This window comes from Arachis hypogaea, chromosome 9 (assembly GCF_003086295.3).
Source record: "Arachis hypogaea cultivar Tifrunner chromosome 9, arahy.Tifrunner.gnm2.J5K5, whole genome shotgun sequence".
NCBI lineage: Eukaryota > Viridiplantae > Streptophyta > Magnoliopsida > Fabales > Fabaceae > Arachis > Arachis hypogaea.
The window spans coordinates 5797416-5817538 of NC_092044.1; the positions used below are offsets into that span (position 1 = coordinate 5797416).

Genomic DNA, 20123 nt, shown 5'->3' on the forward strand with positions numbered 1-20123 from the left:
ACTCGCAAACGAACATCCATTTGCGGAGCCGTCTTTCATGTGAGTTTTGGATTTGGAAGCCATTCATGCTCCAGAGTTTCCAAAGTATACGAATGCAGGTACATAATTGTCTATATGTATGCACGAAGGATTATAATTTTATAATAATTTATATTGATTGATGTGAGCAAATAGTTACGTGACATGTGATAATATACGTAATTAGCATTTGTTTGTGTGTTTGTTTAGTTAATAATATCATTTGTAGTTAGTTATTGATTAAGTTAAATATTAATTAGTGTTTATTAATTAGTATTTATTTATGTACTTATGCTTTTAATTAGTGAGTATTGATTTACTTTTAATTGAACTTATTAAATATTTGTGTATTAAATATTTATGCTATGGCTGTCGTCGTGGCAGAAATTTCTGTTGTCGCAGATGGTGAATTTGCGGTGGGAATGGAATTCAGTTCCAGGGAAGCTATTATTAGGGCGATGAAAGATTATACTATGCGAAGAGATGTAGACTACCGGGTGTATGAGTCGGAGCCGCTGACATTTTATGTCAAGTGTACGCAGTATGGGTTAGGTTGTGATTGACTTATCAGGGTTAGCATGATCAGCAAAAAGTATTATTGGGTTATAAGGAGGTATAATGGTAGTCACACTTGCACCAGAGCAACCATTTCTCAGGATCATTCGAAATTGGATTCGAATACAATTGCAGAAGCAATAAAGCCGTTGGTTGAGGCTGACCCTCGATAAAGGTGAAATTAGTTATTGCGGAAGTACAGTCGAAGTTCAATTACACCATCAGCTATCGGAAAGCATTGTTGGCTAAGCAAAATTCGGTGAAAAAAATATTTGGAGATTGGGAAGCTTCGTACGAAACTTTGCCTATATGGTTTGAGGCCATGTGCCATAAGGAGCCATCAGCAGTTGTCCATTTTGAGACTATGCTTGCATATCAATGCGATGACTTGGTTACTGATATTCGGGTGTTGCATCGAGTCTTCTGGAGTTATTACTCCTGTATTAGAGCATTCAAACATTGTAAATCAGTTGTCCAAGTAGATGAGACTCACTTGTACGAAAAGTATAAGGGTTGTCTGTTGGTTGCAGTTTCACAGGATGGTAACAACAATATCGTCCCAATTGCATTTGCTATTGTGGAAGGAGAGACATCTGATGCGTGACACTTTTTTCTGAGTAAGCTCCGACAACATGTAGTGACTCGGGATGGTGTGGGACTGATCTCTGATCGACACAAATCCATCAATGCAGCTGTGGCCCGCAGTAACGGAGCTTGGTCACCTCCCAGAGCTTTCCACATGTTTTGCATCAGATATATAGAGTCAAATTTTTTAAGAAAGTTCAAGGCACCGTACCTACAAAAACTTGTCGTCAATATAGGTAACCTTGTTGTAGTTTGAAGTTCATTATTAACAGGGTAATGTTAGTAGTTTTTTTTTAATTTGTTCTTTCTTATTGTGCAGGATATTCGAGGACGGTTTGCGAGTACGAATTGCAGTACCAATGTTTACGAGAACGGGGCGAGACTTACACTAACTGGCTAAACTGAATCTCCCGCAAATAGTATGCATTGGCATTTGACGGTGGTTACCGATGGGGTCACATGACGACAAACCTCGTTGAATACATTAATTCAGTCTTGAAGGGTGCACGCAATCTCCCCATCACTGCACTTGTCAAAGTAACTTTCTACGGACTCAACGAGTTGTTCACTCAAAAAAGAGTCGAGGCGGAGGCTCAGATTAATGCCGGTCATGTTTTTTCTAAGCTTGTGACCTCCAAATTGCATGCAAATCAACTTGCATCAGGAAACATCCAGGTGAATTGCTTCGACAGGCAGAATGAGGTCTTTGAAGTGCGTAAAATGCCAAGTGAAATGGAGTATGCCGTCGACCTCCGTCGACAACGACGTGACTGCGGTGAGTTCTAGGTGGACCGAATTTCTTGTTGATATGTGTTTGTATATTGTGCAAATCAACGACTAGATTGGCAAGTGTATGTTCATGATGTGTGTTGAATATCAGATTAGAGATATAGGTTGTATATAAGTTATTTTGAGAGATATAGGCTTTATATAAGTTATTCTGTTTTGATATAGTTTCTGTTTTTAGATATCTGATTCTGTTGTATCTCCTAGTATTAAGGGATTTTATTTCTGTACCTGTGTGTGTGTGTGTATATATATATATATATATATATATATATATATATATATATATATTGACGCTGAGAGATGATTCTCTCAAGGAATTTATCCAAAACACAATCCTTGTCTCACTTTATTCGTGTATTTCAAGTTGGTATCAGAGCGGGTTCCGACTCGGCTCTGGTTTCTATTTGTTTTTCTTCTTTTCCGGCTGCAATCTCTCAGCTGTGTTCCCTTTTTCCACCAGCTGACACTATCAGCTGTGTCTCTTCGTCAGAAACCGTTTTTCCGGCCAAAACCTTGTTAAACATCAGACCCACTCCGAAGCAACCCCATAATCAGAACCGGAAAGCCAAGTTTGGCCTGTCCCCAAAATTTTACCGCCGTCAACCGCCGAGACGCGCCGCCCCTTTTCCTGCGCGTGGTCCTCACGCGCCTCCGCTCCAGACACGCGTGAACGTCACGCTCCACTGCCCAGGCTTTTTCCGGCCCTTGTTTCCCTTCTGCAGGTATTTTTCGGCCGTTTCTAAGTGTCTGCCATCATGTCTTCTAAGGTAACCCCCGACACCAACTCCAATGGTGGCAACCGGCTGTTCTAACATTTGTTGTTTCTGGAACTACTACAATGACCTCTGAAAAATTGATGGGTGTCAAAAATTACCTTTCTTGGGCTGATTCTGTGGAACTTTGGTTCATGGGCCAAGGCTATGAAGACCACCTTACCAAATCTGTTGATGATGTTTGCGCCGCTGACAAAACCACTTGGAAGAAGATTGATGCCCAGCTATGTAACCTTATGTGACAAACCATTGATCCACCAAAGCTGACTATGTTTCGAGCTTACAAAACTTGTAAAAAGGTGTCGGACCGTGCTAAAGCTTTATACACTAATGACATTGCAAGACTTTACCATGTTGCTAAGAAGTTGTGTAGTTTACAGCTTCAAGGAACTGATATGGAATCTTATGTTGGGGCTGTGGAAGCTGTCAAGGAAGAGTTTTCGACTCTCCTTCCCTATGTGTTTAATGCTAATGACCATCATGCTCAACAGGAAAAGCTGTTTTTGGTACTTACGTTACTTGGGTTGCCAGCTGAACTTGAATCTCTTCAGCAATAAATATTGGGCACCTCACCCGTTCCTTCCCTTGAGGACGTATTTGCACGACTCTTGCAATCCGGCCCCTCTCTTGAGACCCATACTTTCGACCAAACTGCATTGGCATCCCAATCTTCTTCTCAAGTGTCCTTTCAAGTGCCCACTCGCGGTGGCCGTGGGGGTGGTGATAATGGTCGTGGTAATCGTACTCGCCTTAGTTGTACCTATTGCATAGGATTGGTCATACTCAGGATAAATGTTATGCTCTCCATGGTCATCCTACCAAGGTAGCTAATGTTGTCCAAACTAATGAGCCATCTGACGTTCACTCCGCCGCACAACCACAAGGGATATTTGTCTTTGGCAATGATTATGATGAGTTTCTCAAGTACCAAGCTTCAAAGCAGGCATCTACTCCCGTTGCTTCGGTGGCCCATTTTAGTAATTCTGTTGCTTGTTTCTCTCATTCCTCTTCTCTTGGACCATGGGTCCTTAACTCAGGTGCTTCTGATCACATCTCTGGTACTTCTTCTATCCTCTCTAAACTTGAACACCCTGCATTTCTTCCTTCTATCACTTTGGCTGATGGTTCTAAAATTGGTGCTAAGGGAATAGGTCAAGCTACTCCTCTTCCTACATTACCTTTGAAATATGTTCTTTACATGCTCAATTGTCCTTTCAATTTGATTTCTATTAGCCAACTTACTCGTTCTCTTAATTGTTATGTTACCTTTTTTCCGACTCCGTCATTGTGTAGGATCGAGGGACGGGAGAGACGATTGGTACAGGATGTGAGTCTCAAGGACTGTATCGGCTTGCCTTACCCACTACTACTGTGTCTTCTGTTGCTGCTGTTGAGTCTCCGGACGTGGTCCATTATCGTCTGGGACATTCCAGCCTCTCGAAGTTACAAGCTATGATCCCGAGTTTATCTCGTCTTACTACCTTAGAGTGTCAAACTTGTCATTTAGGTAAACATGTTCGTAGTTCTTTTTCAAGTCGTGTCAATACACGAGCTGCATCTCCCTTTTCTGTTATTCATTCTTATGTATGGGGACCTAGTCATGTTACTTCTCATTCTGGTTTTCGTTATTTTGTCACCTTTATAGATGACTTTCCTCGTTGCACTTGGTTATATATAATGAAGGACAGATCTGAATTATTTGCACATTTCAAGTCTTTCTGTTCTGAAATTCAAAACCGATTCAAAACTTCAATTAAAATTTTACAAAGTGATAATGCTCGTGAGTATTTTTTAGCACCCTTTTCATCTTACTTGTCCTCCCAAGGTATTCTACATCAGTCGTCTTGTCCCCATACCCCTCAACAGAATGGTGTGGCTGAGCGTAAACACTGTCACTTGATTGAAATTGCTCGCACTCTTTTTCTCCATACTCATGTTCCCCTTAAGTTTTGGGGTGAGGTTATTCTGACTGCATGTTATTTAATTAATCATATGCCTTCTTCTGTTTTGCAAAATCAAGTTCCTCATTCCATTTTATTTCCTCATGAGCACATTTTTTCTCTTCCACTACGAGTCTTTAGTTGTACTTGTTTCATCCATGATCTTACTGACAAACCCCATTTGTAGGGTTTATCTTGTATTGATTTTAGGAGATTTTATCACCTTTCACCCACATTTATTCAATAAAATAGCATGGTGTTGTATATTCTCCCTTAATTGTGCTTAAGAGTGAAAACATGTTTTTTAGGACTTAAAATAGCTAAATCTAATTCTCCTTGATTCCATTAGATGCCTTGATATGTTTGTTAAGTGATTTAAGGTTTAGGAGGCAAAGATTGGATCAAGGGAATGAAGAAAGAAGCATGAAAAGTTGGAGAACTCATGAAGAAATGAAAGAACCGGAAAGCTGTCAAGCCGACCTCTTCGCACTTAAATGACCATAACTTGAGCTACAAAGGTCCAAATGATGCAGTTCCAGTTGGGTTAGAAAGCTAACATCCGGGGCTTCAAAACGATATAAGATTTGCCATAGTTGCTACAAGTATGGTGGCGCGCACGCGCATAGTACGCACACGCGCCGTTGCTGCCACCTAGTCCACTTGAAGCAAAACGTGGCCAACGATTTTAGAAGTCTTGTGGGCCCAATCCAACTCATTTCTGATGCTATTTAACCCAAGGAGTGAAGAGGGAAACACAAGTTAGTTACCATTAGTTTATTTTAGTAGTTAGAATTAGTTTCTAGAGAGAGAATCTCTCACTTCTCTCTAGAATTAGGATTAGTTTCTAGAGAGAGAAGCTCTCACTTCTCTCTAGAATTAGGATTAGGATTATGATTAGTTCTTAGATCTAGGTTTTAATCTTTGCTTTCTTCTACTTCTACATCTCAATTCCTTGTTGTTAGATTCATTCTTCTTCCATTCTTTGGTTGTAATTTCCTTTATGTTGTTCTTGTATTTTGTTGTAGATCTACTATTGTTCCTTCCATTTTCTTTCAATTCAATAAGAGGTAATTCATAATAATTGTTCTTCTTTGCTTTTCTATTGTTGATCTCTTGCCTTTGTAGTTAGATCTCTCTTTAATTCTTGCAATTTATATTTTTTACTTTTATTGCCTTTTATGTGTTTGTTGAAATGCCTCTTCTAGATATAGTATAGATTTTGTTCCTCTTGGTCTAGGTAGAGTAATTAGTGACACTTGAGTTATCTAATTCCTTTGTTGATTGGTAATTGGAGAGATTGCTAATTGGTTTGGAGTGCACTAAAGCTAGTCTTTCCTTGGGAGTTGGCTAGGACTTGTGGCTCAAGTCAATTCATCCACTTGACTTTCCTTTATTTAGTAAGGGTTAACTAAGTGGTAGCAATGAACAATTCTCATCACAATTGAGAAGGATAACTAAGATAGGACTTCTAATTTTCATACCTTGCCAAGAGCCTTTTATAGTTGTTAGTTTATTTTCATTGCCATTTACTTTTCATGCTTCTTATCCAAAACCCCAAAATAACTCATAACCAATAACAAGACACTTTATTACAATTCCTAGGGAGAACGACCCGAGGTTTGAATACTTCGGTTTATAAATTTTAGGGGTTTGTACTAGTGACAAACAACTTTTTGTATGAAAGGATTATTGTTTGGTTTAGAAACTATACTTTACAATGAGATTTCATTAGTGAAATTCTAAACCGTCAAAAATCCATTCGTCACTTACCCCAGGCAAAGACAAGTTAACTGCTCGCTCTATCAAATGTGTTTTCTTAGGGTACACTCGATTTCAAAAGGGTTATCGTTGTTATTCTCTAGCTCTTAATCGTTTCTTCGTGTCTGCCGATGTCACTTTTCTTGAGAATACCCCTTTTTTCTCTGCACCCGACATCACTTCACCTTCCATTACGGAGGTGCTTCCTGTTCCTTACTTAGATGGGCCTCCTATTCCCACAAAACCTCTCCAGGTTTATCATCACCGTCCACGGCCTGCAGTACAAGATAACTCATCTCCTGAACCCGTGGTTGAACCGTCCTTGGATCCTTCTTCGGGAGTTAGCAGTAGTCCTCCTATTGCTCTCAGACAAGGTACTCGTTCCACCCGTAATCCTAATCCTATTTATAATTTTCTTAGTTACCATCGTTTATCATCTTCGCACTATACTTTTACCTCCTCTTTGTCTTCTATTTCTATACCCAAAACAACAGCAAAAGCTCTTTCACATTCAGGGTGGCGCCAGGCTATGATTGAGGAGATGTCTGTCTTACATTCTACTGGTACTTGGGATCTTGTTCCATTGCCACCGAGCAAATCTACTGTGGGTTGTCATTGGATCTATACTATTAAGGTCGGCTCAGACGGAACTATTGATCGATTAAAAGCCCGCCTTGTGGCTAAGGGCTACACTCAAATCTTTGGTTTGGACTATGGTGATACCTTCTCTCCTATTGCGAAGATGGCCTCTGTTCGTCTTTTTCTTTCTATGGCTGCCATTCGCCGTTGGCCTCTTCATCAGCTTGATATTAAAAATGCTTTCTTACATGGTGATCTCGAGGAGGAGTATACATGGAGCAACCTCCCGGGTTTGTTGCTCAGGGGGAGTCTTCCGGCTTAGTATGTCATTTACGCCGATCTTTATATGGCTTGAAACAATCCCCTCGAGCTTGGTTTAGCCGCTTTAGTGCTGTTATTTCTAAATTTGGCATGATTCAGAGTGAAGCAAATCATTCAGTTTTCTCCCGTCATTCTTCCTCCACGACCTCCATATATCTGGTTGTTTATGTGGATGATATTGTCATTACTGGAGATGATCATGAGGGAATCACTCAGTTAAAATAGCACTTGTTTGATCACTTTCAGACGAAGGATATGGGGAAGTTAAAATATTTCCTAGGAATTGAAGTGGCATAATCTAATGCTGGGATCTGTATCTCACAGAGAAAATATGCTCTGGATATTCTTGAAGAAACTGGAATGTTGGATTCTAGACCTGTAGATACACCAATGGATTCCAACACAAAACTTAGTCCAGATCAAGGAGAACTTCTTGCAGATCCTGGTAGATATCACAGATTAATTGGCCGATTGAATTATTTGACAGTCACTCGGCCATATATTTCATTTGCCACAAGTATCCTAAGTCAGTTTCTTAACTCCCCATGTGATAGTCATTGAGACGCAGTTGTTAGAGTCCTTAGATATATCAAAGGTGCTCCAGAAAAAGGTTTGTAGTATGAAGATAAAGGACATAACCGATTGTTGGGTATACTGATGCAGATTGGGCAGGATCTCCATTTGATAGACATTCTACATTTGGTTATTGTATTTTTATTGGTGAAAACTTGATATCTTGGAAGAGTAAGAAGCAAAATATTGTAGCAAGATCTAGTGTGGAAGCTGAATATAGAGCTATGGCACTTGCCACATGTGAACTTATATGGTTGAAGCAATTAGTTAAGGAACTTCAGTTTTGTGAGCCGAGTAAGATGGAACTGGTGTGCGATAATTAAGCTACCTTACATATTGCTTCCAATTCTGTGTTTCATGAACGGACCAAGCACATAGAGATTGATTGCCATTTCATAAGGGAGAAGTTGCAAAGTGGGGAAATAATAACAGTCTTTGTCAACTCCAACGATCAACTTGCAGATATTTTCACTAAAGCTCTCCGGGGTCCTCGGATACAATACATATGTAACAAGCTTGGTGCATATGATTTATATGCTCCAGCTTGAGCGGGAGTGTTGAATATCATATTAGAGATATATGCTGTATATAAGTTATTCTGAGAGATATAGGCTTTCTTTATATAAGTTATTCTGTTTTGATATAGTTTTTATTTTTAGATATCGATTCTGTTGTATCTCCTAGTATTAAGGGGTTTTATTTCTGTATATATATATATATATATATATATATATATATATATATATATATATATATATTGATGCTGAGAGATGATTCTCTCAAAAAATTCATCCAAAACACAATCCTTGTCTCACTTCATTCGTGTATTTCAAGTATGTGTATAAGATGGACCAAGTTCGACGGGTTTACCGAGCCAGGTTTAGGCCACTAGGGAATCCCACTACATGGCCTGCTTACAATGGGCCTCGATTCGTACCGAATCTGTACCTGAGACGAGTTACCAAAGGTCGTCCAAGGATGACGCGCTTCTTAAACGAGATGGACATGCGAATGTTACGTCGTCCTAGGCGATGTAGGCAATGTGGGGCTGAGGGAAATAACCGTAGTAGATGCTGTCAGGTAGGTGGTGCAAGTGCCGGCAATAATGCTCTGTAGATTTATGTATTATGCGTTAAATCCAAGTAGTCTATGATATTTGCGACTCTATATAACTTATCCAATGTATAAATTATGTTACTTGAAACATTGTAACTGATATGAAACTACTATATGCCATATGCGGTAGAAAAGTACTCCATGATATGCATTGTAATAATACATAGAACATTTAAACGATACATAGAAAAGTGTTCGATGACATACACAGTAATAATACTAACTACACAAAAGCTACTTTCTCCTTGCCCACTTTACGTCATCTACAAGATCCTTGCATTTTTTGGAGATCTTTTTGAACACGGACGGAGTGTATCGATTAGCGCTACGACATGGCGGATCAACCCTGAGATTGTAGCATCTCCCTGTTTCAGCTGGAGTTTGTGCCTCACCTGTCTACAACTTAATTAGTTGACTGAACAAGTTTATAATATAATCAAATCAACACAAATACCATACATGAATATAATATGATCAATTGACCCAGCAAGTATATAATATAACCAAATCAACCATATATGAATATAATATAATCAATTGGCTAAAGAATAAAGCAATAATAGGACCTGCACCATCATCGTCACCAGAATCATCATTACGAGATTCTTCATCTTCGTCCATGTCTTCATCTTCATCCTACTCGTCATCCTCGTCATCTAGGGTATCAACTAGATACTCATCCGTCTCTAGCTCAGTTGTCCTAGTATTTTCTTCAATTAGACCCATTGAAACATGACGAGGATTTTGACTATTGAGAATTTCTCTACCACCGTCACTCCTACTAGAGTCACCAGATACCAACCCTCCAAAAGTAACCGAGGAAGTGCGGTATGGATGCATTGCGTCCAAGGAATACCTACCATCCATGAAATCAGGCTGATGGCCATACTCTGATTGGCCTGCTTTTGCAGCCATGAACCCAAGTAACTAGCTAAAAGATGCTCCATCTCATGAGTCAAGCTATGGAGTACCCCAATACTACTGATGTATTGGATATGATGTGATAAACTATGTTTGAGGTACATATGGGTTTGAGGATTGCGGTTGTTCTTGTGTAGGTGGAGGTGGAGGTGGCGGTGACTGTGGCTCCTGTTCTTCATTGTCATCATCCATAACTTGATTACCCTCATCATTCTCTTGATCCACACGATCCGACAAGTTCAAGTGGTTGTCATATCTTGCACGGTACCAGTACATGTAAATATCCAAGGGATGCTGTGGAGGCACGAGAAGCTCAGTAAGAACATGATTATTCCTATTTGTCCACTACATCACCCAAAATGAATGAGTCGTGGCCGTGGCCCAGTCAAGATTCTTAGGACCAGTCAGGACCATTCCATGTGCCTTGTCTAGATTCTGTTATTAATGAGGAACTCCCTGAAGGAAACCAAACTGTCGCCTAAACCTATCGGTTGCATGCCACTTAATGATTTTAAAAGACACTAACAGCACCGTAGCGCTCCACACAACTGAGTGCATGTAAATGTCTGCAGGAATTATGTCCGGATCAATGCGATCAACAGTATAAGCAAGCCACACAAACTGCGAAAAATAAAGAAAACAGATGATTACAACCCAAATAATATTAACACTAAACCCGAATCAAATACTTCTTTAATAACTACACACCTAGCCTTCCTATAGACCATTCAAGGCTTTCCTAAAGTACTCAAGCGTAAGATACCTAGCGTCGATCTCCACGCTCCCAGTTACGCCACCTAATATGACTTGATTCATTAACACAATTGGATTCTAAATACGAAGATAGGATGTAAGTGTAAGATAATGTTATCTGTTTGCAAGCAAAAAACTGCAGGGTTCCCGAAGAACTGGCGCTAGATATGGGAGACGGATCCAAGCCCAGGTTAGCAGAAGTGTTAGCGAACTATCGATTTCCTTGCAGTCAAAACGAGATGTCCTGCATAATAACCTGTACAGGTGTGCCAGGTATGCAGATATCCAATTGTACTGTCCGATACTACCAAAATCACGAAGCAAAGGCAAGAACTTCCAGTACACAGATGCCCCAGACTTGTCACCAAACAAGAGTGTACCAAATAATAACATAATGTGGCACTTTACGTACTTCTGCATGCTGGTTTCGTCAACCAACTGTAATCGCTCTTTTAGATCTCGAAGCCACGTCAGTTTTATGCAGCTTGCTCTACAGTCCGAGTTCCTCGGTGCAACCCTAAATTGCTGCAAACACTTCGCCTCTAAGGCTTCAAAACTACTCATAGTCATCTCTGTGACTGAAAGACCATCTGTTGAAAGACCAAGAATAACAGCAACATCTTCCGGTGTCACAGCACATTCACCAACAAGAAGGTGAAATGTATGTGTGTCTGGATGCAACCTTTCGACTAGAGCATTTACCAGTGCTTTCTGACATTGAACTACTCTAATTTGAAAAACATGCAAGAAACTGGTAAACCATAAATGCTCCTCAACCCTATCATTGTATCAATCCGGAGGGAGTGGGTGATCACATGTCAGATACCGTAAACTCTACAAAAACATATCAGATTATTAGTCAAATCATTAACAATTACTAATTTACTACTAAAAGATAATAATTATCTAACTAGGACAACTAATTTATTAAACTCATGCTAAACTTTTTGTTAATTAGTTAATTTAGTAATTACATGTATGATTAACCTAACCTATCAATTAATTAACTATTATTATTAAATAATTTTCACAATTAACTAAACAAGACATAATAATTGAAATCACAAAACTATGATATATGATTTTACTATATCCAATTCAAACAAATGATTTTACTTCATCAAATTTACTAAAGCCTCGAGTAATTAACTTAACTGCTAAATTTAATTAACAACCCTATAAATTATTTTGAATGATTTATAAAATATAAAAAATTACGATATTATTATTATACATATTTTACTCATTCTATTCTCAACTGAGCATTGAATTATATAATTATTTATTTATTTAGTCACTAACAACAAACTACCTTACTACTAATAATAACTAATAAATAAATCCAATTCTTGTTTAACTAATAAAATTTCACTTTATTAAACCCTCAGTTACACTAACATATTTATTTCAATTAAAAATCTAATAACAAACAAAAATTATTACAAAAAATTCTACCTAATTTACTCAAAATTCTCCAAACCATTTTCAAAAATTATACAACTTAAATGTAATAATTAATTATAATTTCTAAAATTATTACAAAAAATTATAAACATATATTCTTACTAATCTATCACATTACATCAATTTAAATATTATCATTAATTAAAAAGTTCACTAATCAACTACAATTGTATATATATACATATATACTTTCAATAATAACTTCCTAAGTTCTAACAATAATCACAATTTCTTAACCTATATGTTCTTAAATTCACTTTCTAACAATAATAATAATAATTCTATAACATATAATATTTACTTCATTTAAATATATATTCTTAAATTTTTAACAATAATAATAATAAATTTAAAATATAAAAAAATTTAAAAATTAAACTTACATAATTAGAGTGATTGAGATAATGTATAATATGAAATTCAAGACGATCAACATCTTTATATTTTTGTTTTTTTGGTATTGTGAATTTTTCCTTCAAGTTTGCATGAAAAACAATGGGGTTTTGGAGGCTGAAGAAGAAGAGGAGAGAAAAAGGGTTGCTGGTGGGGTTCACTATAAAAGTAACTCGGAGGGAGTGACTTGAGGTTCCAAGAAGCATGTTGGTATAAGGGGGCAGTTCTGGAAGGCAACGAACATGCGACACGTGGCTGGGACTGCACAAATCGGACGGTTCGAGTTGTGTCCTCTAATCAGACCATCCAAGTTCTTACCTCCAACTCCGTCCGTCCGATTTCAGTCCTCCTAATACCACATGCAGATAAAGCACCCATGTTCTTCATAACGTTGTATCACACCAAACTCTTCTCCGTATTAAAATCAAAAAATGCCATTTAAAGTGGATTGTGGGTCTTAAGTTTTTTTAAAGAAATGCAGGACTATTAGAATTTATTGTTTTTGATAATCACTTAGCTATAAATTTAATTCTTTTAGTCTATTTCTTTCCGTTTAATAATCTAATAATATATTTTATTCCATACTTTTAAAATATTGATGGCTAACTCATGAATAAAAATAAAAATTTGGATGGCCATGTAGCATTTCTCTTTTCTCAATTCACACTTACATTTTACTAGATGTAAGAGTGATTATGGATCGAATCCAATCCACATATACGCGGTATTTATCTGAATTTGATATGAAAATTGCAGATATTGATCGATCCGCAAGACTATCAGATCGGATTACAGATTTTAGATAAATAACCACATATCAACGAATCCACAAAAAATAAATAAATAAATAAATAGATATTCTTTTTATGTTTTATTTCAACTAATAATTATCACACATGTTGTATTAGTTTAGGGTTATAATTTAAAAACATTATTTAATAAGATTTTAAGAGTAAATATGTTTAAAAAAATAAAAAAAAGAAATTTATTAATATTTTTAATAAAAATAAATATTTTAAATATTTTGCGGATATATTTAATTGAATCCAATCTAATTCGCAAATATACGAATCGGATCCAAACTTAAAAAATACGAATATTAAATCCGATCCCATTATTTTAGTACAAATCGAATTAAAATCGACTGATGAGCTAAGTACATCTACATGATGCGGCTCATGGATTAATGACTTAACGCTCACTTTACTCCAATTTTAGGTTTAAAATGTGATTCAGTTAATTTTTTTATTCGAACAAATTAGTCTTTTAAACTAAATTTGAGTATTATTACTAACACTAAAAGATTGAGATGATTTTTTTATGAGCCCACTTTTAACAAGTAAAGAAATAACAAATTGTTTGAAAAATTTTGTATATCAAATGGTTCCCTTAATCAAGAATTAGTGATGTTATCCTCAAATCAAATTTTTTCCGTATGAACTTGATTTTATAGTTAATTTTTTATTTTTCCAAAAATAAATTTCAATAAAATTAGAAATGAGTTATTTATTATCTAAAACTTTCTTAATTCTTTCCTTTCGTTATTATGTACCAAGTGTATCAAAAAGAGAAAAGAGAGGGTTCAATTTGCCATTTGGTTCAATTTTTTGAAAAAAAAAATCATTTGAATTAATTATATATAAAATGTTCGATTTAATTTGGTTCGTTTTTATTGTAAATCTAACGAAACCAATCTAATTCTACTGGTGATGTCGGGTTTTTCTATTTTCGTTGCTAATAACATGTCCTAAATTCTTAATCATATCTATTATATTAAAAACTATTTTCAAACTAATAATATGTAACAAAATATCAAGCATGAACGTATGATTAACAAAATAACAAGACCAATTTCATTAACATGCGAATTCGATTGGTGGCTTTACCATTCACAAATAAATTTGGTAATTCAAACTTCATTATTATTATCAAGGTCTTCTCATTTCTTCAGCTAAGTAGCCAGGTGATGGAAATCGAATTTTGATTGTTGGTGATATGGACGGAAAGAATTCTTATAGCAGTAGCTTTGATAGCAGAGAAAAAAAAATAAAAAATAACAATATTAAATTGAGTTAAAAAAATAAGGAATCATAAAAAAAATTTAAATAGAATTTTACTTCTCTACTTATAAAAGGGCAGACTCACATAAAAATGGCTAAAACAACTTTTTTTTAAGTTGCTGACGTATCACTTTATAATTAGTATTTTATAAAACTGATTAATAAAATTTATTTTTAAACCAGATGCTTTAAATCCGATTCGACCCGGCCAATTTAAATAAACCGGTCCGAATCTTTTTTATTTTTGTCCTTTTCTTAAATCCACCAAACTATGTCGTTTCACAATTCCTTCTCCTCCCTCAACCTCACTTTCACAGAAGCTCTCTCATCTCTCATATCTCATTGACGCAAACCCAAATTTTCTCCTTCTGTCAGCAGGTCTCTCTTACTGTCTCCGACAAGCTCGTCGTCGGTCTCCGATCACGCGTGCCTTTCTTGCCCTCGTCGTCACTGGCGACAGTAGCAACAGCTCCTGGACCTAGACGCCGTCGCCACTCCGTGTCTTGTCACTGCCTCGCAGTCAGTCTCACGCTGTCATTGCGCCTGTCGACGCCGAGACAGAAGCAGCAGGTCTCCGACTTCTTCCTCGCCTTCAGCAACTCCTCAGCTTTCTTCGCACAACCTGGTCCTAATTTGGTGAGTTTTCAATAAATTTTTCTATTTGTCTCTTTTGTGTTTGGTTGCTGTGTTTAATTTTTTTGTCAAAAATAATCACATTGAGTGAAGATCACTAATATGGGCACATGGGTATTCATAAAAAGATGAACTGTATGAATGATCGAAGCTAAAATTGGAGTTTTTTACTATTTTATTAATAATTGTATAAATTGGGATCAAACAAAATTAAATGGGTTATGCAAAAAACTGGTAACTAAAATTAAAATGGATTTTGAAATAAGAAGTAGTGATGAAAGGAAAACAGTAATATAAAAAAATATAATTGCAGAGGTAAAATTAGAACGGAAAAGGAAATGAAGTAAAATTCAATTGAGAAAAGTAATACCAGAAAAACAATATTACATAGCTAGGGTTCCTGTCCGAATTTAAAGTGCTAGAAAGATGCAACAAAAATTTAGGATTTTATATTTTTATAGACTACCTACTTAATGGGGTGATTTTGGGCAAATAAAAAAGGGATGCATAGCATTTTTTCATAGCAGTATATGTGACATTAGCATTAGTAAATTGAAGTTGATACATTAGCATTTAGCAAAGCAAAGCAAATATTCTAAAGAAGGAATAGGTAGTCTAACGTTACAATTCCTTTAACTCAACCTACTGCAATTTTACTGGAAACTTATCTTTGCCATTCTTTTCTGTGTCTCTTCCCACACGGATTAAGCAACCACGGTTAGCGACTCCCTGCAAGTTCAATGCTATTAGGACGTTTCCATAGAAGATAAAATTCTTTCTTTATTACTGTCTTAAGCTTTAACAATAATAAGGTAGAGGTAATTTCAAGCAATACCCAAGAGAATGTGTCTATGCTAGCTGTTTCATGCTTTCCTGTCAACCTTCTCTCATTTCCTTCTCCATATGCGCTAATGTAATCTACATGGCGAAGCGATAGATTCAAAATCACCTTCTTTATCATCTCAAAGCCTCCATCTTCCCTCATTCTCTTTGTACTAGAAAAAAGCAAATTATATATCATGAACTTAGAATTTTAAGAAGATGGCAAAATAAATGCAATCTATATTCATAACAAAAGTTAGTCCTTACCTGTTTGGTGTGGCAACCAGCACCATTCTAGTCACCCTGTCAGGCGAAAAAACCAAAACAATTAGTGTTATAATCATCAGATAAGGCATACTGTAAACTAAAGTACTATAGTACCTCAATTGGTTTTGGATCAAGAGAGATAACAACGCCAGCTTGTTCAGTAATCCTCTGTCACAACATATAAAATGCATATGAAATGTTATATTGAGTTGTGGCGCTAGTGAAATATGTTGAAAATGCTAATGAAAGTAGGTAAAATGAATTACCTCAAGGATGTACCTTGAACACCAGATATGATCACCAGCTTCAATACCAACACTGGGACCAACTTGGTACTCCCACTTCATTATTCATGGAAGAAATAATAAGAAAAATGCATTCACATACACATAAGCTTTGCAAGAAACGGAATTTTCCAGAGATGAACCTGTCCAGGCATGACTTTCCCATTGGTACCACTGATGTTAATTCCGGCATATAAGCAAGCCTTGTAATGAGCATCGGATATATCGCGTTCGAATGACTTGTCAGCCCCGGCACCACAGTAATATGGACTCTAATGTAACAAAATAAACAAGCAGCATAATTAAATCTGCATCATGAAACTCACAAGTTTTGGTGAAATGTGAACAAAACAGGAAAGAGTAAGCACAACATATTACCTGAGGGCCAATGTAGCCACCAGTAGGCCAACCTAGAGGCCATTTCACATTTGTTTGAAGTAAGGTGTACTCTTGCTCTATTCCATACCTTTGAAAAATTAAACATAAAACCATTAATCATAGTTGAAAATGTCAATTATCAAATATCTTTCTTTTTGGTCATTGATCATCATATGTCAAAGAATGTCAACTCCATCCTATTATAAGAATGCATCTTCAGTTTTTCTTATTTTTGTCATGTCCTTTTTTCTTTCAGAGGTGCAAGTCCTGGAAGAGGTCCTGCTGGGAAGTCTGGGGAGCTAAACCAGGGACACAATGTATTGGCTAGTCCTGGTAAAAAAGCATCTGAAGTTCTGAACCAGCATCCAAAACCCAGGGCTTTTCGAAGAGTCCTTCACCACATGGTATGCCTAAGCGTATAAAAAAAGGACGTGGCTTTACAGAGCGCTATGCCTTTGCATGCAGATATCGTACTCCATCTCGTGAACGTTCTCCCCGTGCATATCTTATGGCGATAGAAATATTAGAAGGAACTTTGACAGGTATGCCTATATCATTTTGCTAAGCTAGATTCTTTGGAACATGTTGGATATTGTTCTCAGTTTTATATTATTTTTAGAAACTCAAACTACAGAAGATATTCTGAGCGCTCCCTTCCAAGACGTTTCCGGAGCCCACCAAGGGGTGGGAACCATCCAAGGTGCTTCCTCCCTCTCATTTGTCGTCACGTAGTTATCCCTTGTTACCTTTTATTGTTACATAACGAGATCTTAACCATATATAACTGGAATTGTCTATGCACATGCTGTGGCATGATGGATGCTTCACTAAACTAATTTTTCTTCGAACTATAACTGCATTTCATGGTTATTGTGCTCTTATACTATACATTTGTCCTCCTTTCTTATGTTTTCCTGTAATTGCATTTTAATATAAACAAGTAGTGTTTCTCTCATGGAATCTAGTACACAAAAATGAAAAACAATAGTGCTTAAGCTTAATTCATATACTTGTTATTTTAGATACCAAAATAGAAGAAGTCGAAGTAGGAGCATCTCTCGCAGTCCAGTGCGTGGCCGTTTTAGAGACCATGGTCGCAGCCAGAGTCCAGTACGTATTCCTAGTCCTAAAGACAGGAGGCCTCCAATAAGTGACAAATTGAAATCCCGACTTGGTCCTCGTAATGATCTACCCTCTTCGAACAAAGGCAAGGTCCAATTCCAGGAGTAACAGATCTTGTAGTTCCAGATCACCTGATGTGACAGTCACCAAAACGACGACATGATATAAGGACATCATCTCGAAGCAGGTCTAGATCAAGCTCACTGTCTGGACAAAAGGGGTTAGTTTCTTATGGAGATGCAAGTACTGATTCTGGGGCAACGTAGGTATGGTGCTAATAGTAAATCCCAAGCCTTGACAGGAGCTAAAAGTGCTATACATCCTATAAAAATATGCAATTGTTGGGATTGTGGCCACAATTTTTATCTGCTTATTCATCCGCTTGTCCTTAGTTGACTTAGGATGTTAAACCTGTAGAGCCTATTTTAAGTGTTGCCATTTAACTTTAAACCATGTCACCAAGTCTCCTGAAGCCGTTTAGTTCAAGTAGGTTGTTGGGACCAAAACTTTTAAGAGTCGCCTCTTAAACTGGTTGCAATTGTATATTATTTTAAACTGGCATTGTTGTGCTCATTATTTTCTTGAGAATAATTTGTGAACATAATAACATCTCTCCCTTTGTTTCTGACGTATCTCATTTTGGTTGTGAAATATTTTTGTCATTGGTATTCTACCTCACTCTTTCATTTTCAATGCTTTTGCTTAAAAAATAGAGTAAACAAATAATCATCAACAATACAATTCGGTTTCTCATTTATAGTTCAGATGGAATAATGAGCACACATTAGCTCAGGTGAAGACTATATACCCATTTTTCATAAAAAAAAATTTGCAAAATAAATAAAGATGATGCCAAAAATAAGAAGTTGAAAGGAGGAAGAATAAAAAAGGGATTCAGAAGTTGAAAGAGACGGTGTTGTTAGTTTCAACGTGACCCTTTACTATATTTAATTTTATCCAATTCTATTTAACTTCACAAAAATATCTTTTTATTTCCTGCTTCATGAATTACTAATTTGAAGTTATAGTTAATTCTAAATTCTGAAGATATATCCGTGAACTATTTTTAACAAATGTTAAAATTTTTTTGTAATATTTTTCAGTTTTATGTATAGTCGTATATGTAGCAATCTCTTGCCTCTGACCTATACAATTATGTAACAAAAATAGCACTGCCAAGATATATCAAAGCATGCTTTCCAGTAATAAAAATTCTTCATCCTCTTCCTAGTGCATAGTGCATACCTCATTTTTGCATTCAATTTGTCATGGAAGATTAAAGGAATTCTCATCCCTTCAATAATATATATCTAAATTATAGAGTAAACTACTGAATTTAAAATTTAGGTTAGGTTTAATAATAATAATAATAATAATAATAATAATAATAATAATAATAATAAAGTAGGCTATGGTTTACATATACATTTGAAATTTTAAAAAATTAATTTTTATAAATATTATAAATATTATTCTCACTTAATTTTTATATTAAAGGTCTTTTTTGATAATTAAATATCTCTAATAGTTTTTTACCGTATTTTTTTAAATTTAATCTTACAAAACTTTTGAATCCAGTGATAGAAATAGGCAAAAACTCTAACTTCAGTCATACAATAGAGAAATAAAAATCTTGAATAGTTATACTTTGAATATGTATTAACGTCATTAGCAAGTAAAAATTATAATTATAGAAACCAAACCCAAACCTATTATCTTTTTTTAAAAGAATATAATATTATAACTATTAATAAAATCTCACATTTTTAATTTTAATTTTAATTTTTTATATATATTAATCTTTTTTGTAAAAAAATATATTTTTAGGTTATTATTTATTTATTTATTTATTTCTTTTAAACCTATTTTTTCTCTATTTCTCTATCATATTCAAGAGACAAATATATTTTTAGAGTATTGATAAAATGGTTTCTCTAGATTGGTATCCATCCTAAACCAACAAAAAATTTGTCGTATCCTACAACCACACCGATCCTTTTAGAGTGTGGATCTTATCCG

At 35.9% G+C, this 20123-nt stretch overlaps 2 protein-coding genes and 1 long non-coding RNA gene across 3 annotated transcripts; 2 read left to right on the forward strand and 1 right to left on the reverse strand.

Moving 5' to 3' along the window:
* Window positions 1-2989: 2989 nt before the first annotated feature.
* LOC140175030 (uncharacterized) lies at window positions 2990-9007 on the forward strand. Its single transcript, XM_072201926.1, has 9 exons — window positions 2990-3226; window positions 3508-3909; window positions 4014-4227; window positions 6481-7313; window positions 7418-7498; window positions 7643-7763; window positions 7873-7967; window positions 8062-8199; window positions 8738-9007. Exons 1-9 carry the CDS (start codon window positions 2990-2992, stop codon window positions 9005-9007), a joined length of 2391 nt encoding a protein of 796 aa, XP_072058027.1.
* A 5837-nt stretch (window positions 9008-14844) lies between these two features.
* LOC112710113 (uncharacterized) lies at window positions 14845-18736 on the forward strand. Its single transcript, XR_011865290.1, has 4 exons — window positions 14845-15234; window positions 17239-17524; window positions 17602-17682; window positions 18005-18736. It is a non-coding gene; the product is annotated as an uncharacterized lncRNA (long non-coding RNA).
* Window positions 16321-17224, reverse strand: LOC112710114 (glutamine synthetase leaf isozyme, chloroplastic-like). Its single transcript, XM_072202346.1, has 5 exons — window positions 16983-17224; window positions 16748-16876; window positions 16587-16661; window positions 16435-16488; window positions 16321-16356 (listed from the first exon to the last, which is right to left on the reverse strand). The coding sequence occupies exons 1-5, from the start codon at window positions 17094-17096 to the stop codon at window positions 16348-16350; spliced, it is 381 nt and encodes a 126-aa protein (XP_072058447.1). The 5' UTR covers window positions 17097-17224; the 3' UTR covers window positions 16321-16347.
* Window positions 18737-20123: the final 1387 nt, after the last annotated feature.

What these genes read in the sequence shown, in the direction of transcription:
- LOC140175030 (XM_072201926.1), top strand. Translation starts at nt 2,990, where the DNA reads ATGTTTCGAGCTTACAAAACTTGTAAAAAGGTGTCGGACCGTGCTAAA. An exon ending in GTGTCAAACTTGTCATTTAG is followed by an intron (nt 4,228 to 6,480) that starts GTAAACATGTTC and finishes GTGTTTTCTTAG; the next exon opens with GGTACACTCGATTTCAAAAG. An exon ending in AGAACTTCTTGCAGATCCTG is followed by an intron (nt 7,764 to 7,872) that starts GTAGATATCACA and finishes CCCATGTGATAG; the next exon opens with TCATTGAGACGCAGTTGTTA.
- LOC112710114 (XM_072202346.1), bottom strand. Translation starts at nt 17,096, where the DNA reads ATGGTTTTATGTTTAATTTTTCAAAGGTATGGAATAGAGCAAGAGTAC. An exon ending in GTGGCTACATTGGCCCTCAG is followed by an intron (nt 16,877 to 16,982) that starts GTAATATGTTGT and finishes TTGTTACATTAG; the next exon opens with AGTCCATATTACTGTGGTGC. An exon ending in GTTCAAGGTACATCCTTGAG is followed by an intron (nt 16,489 to 16,586) that starts GTAATTCATTTT and finishes ATGTTGTGACAG; the next exon opens with AGGATTACTGAACAAGCTGG.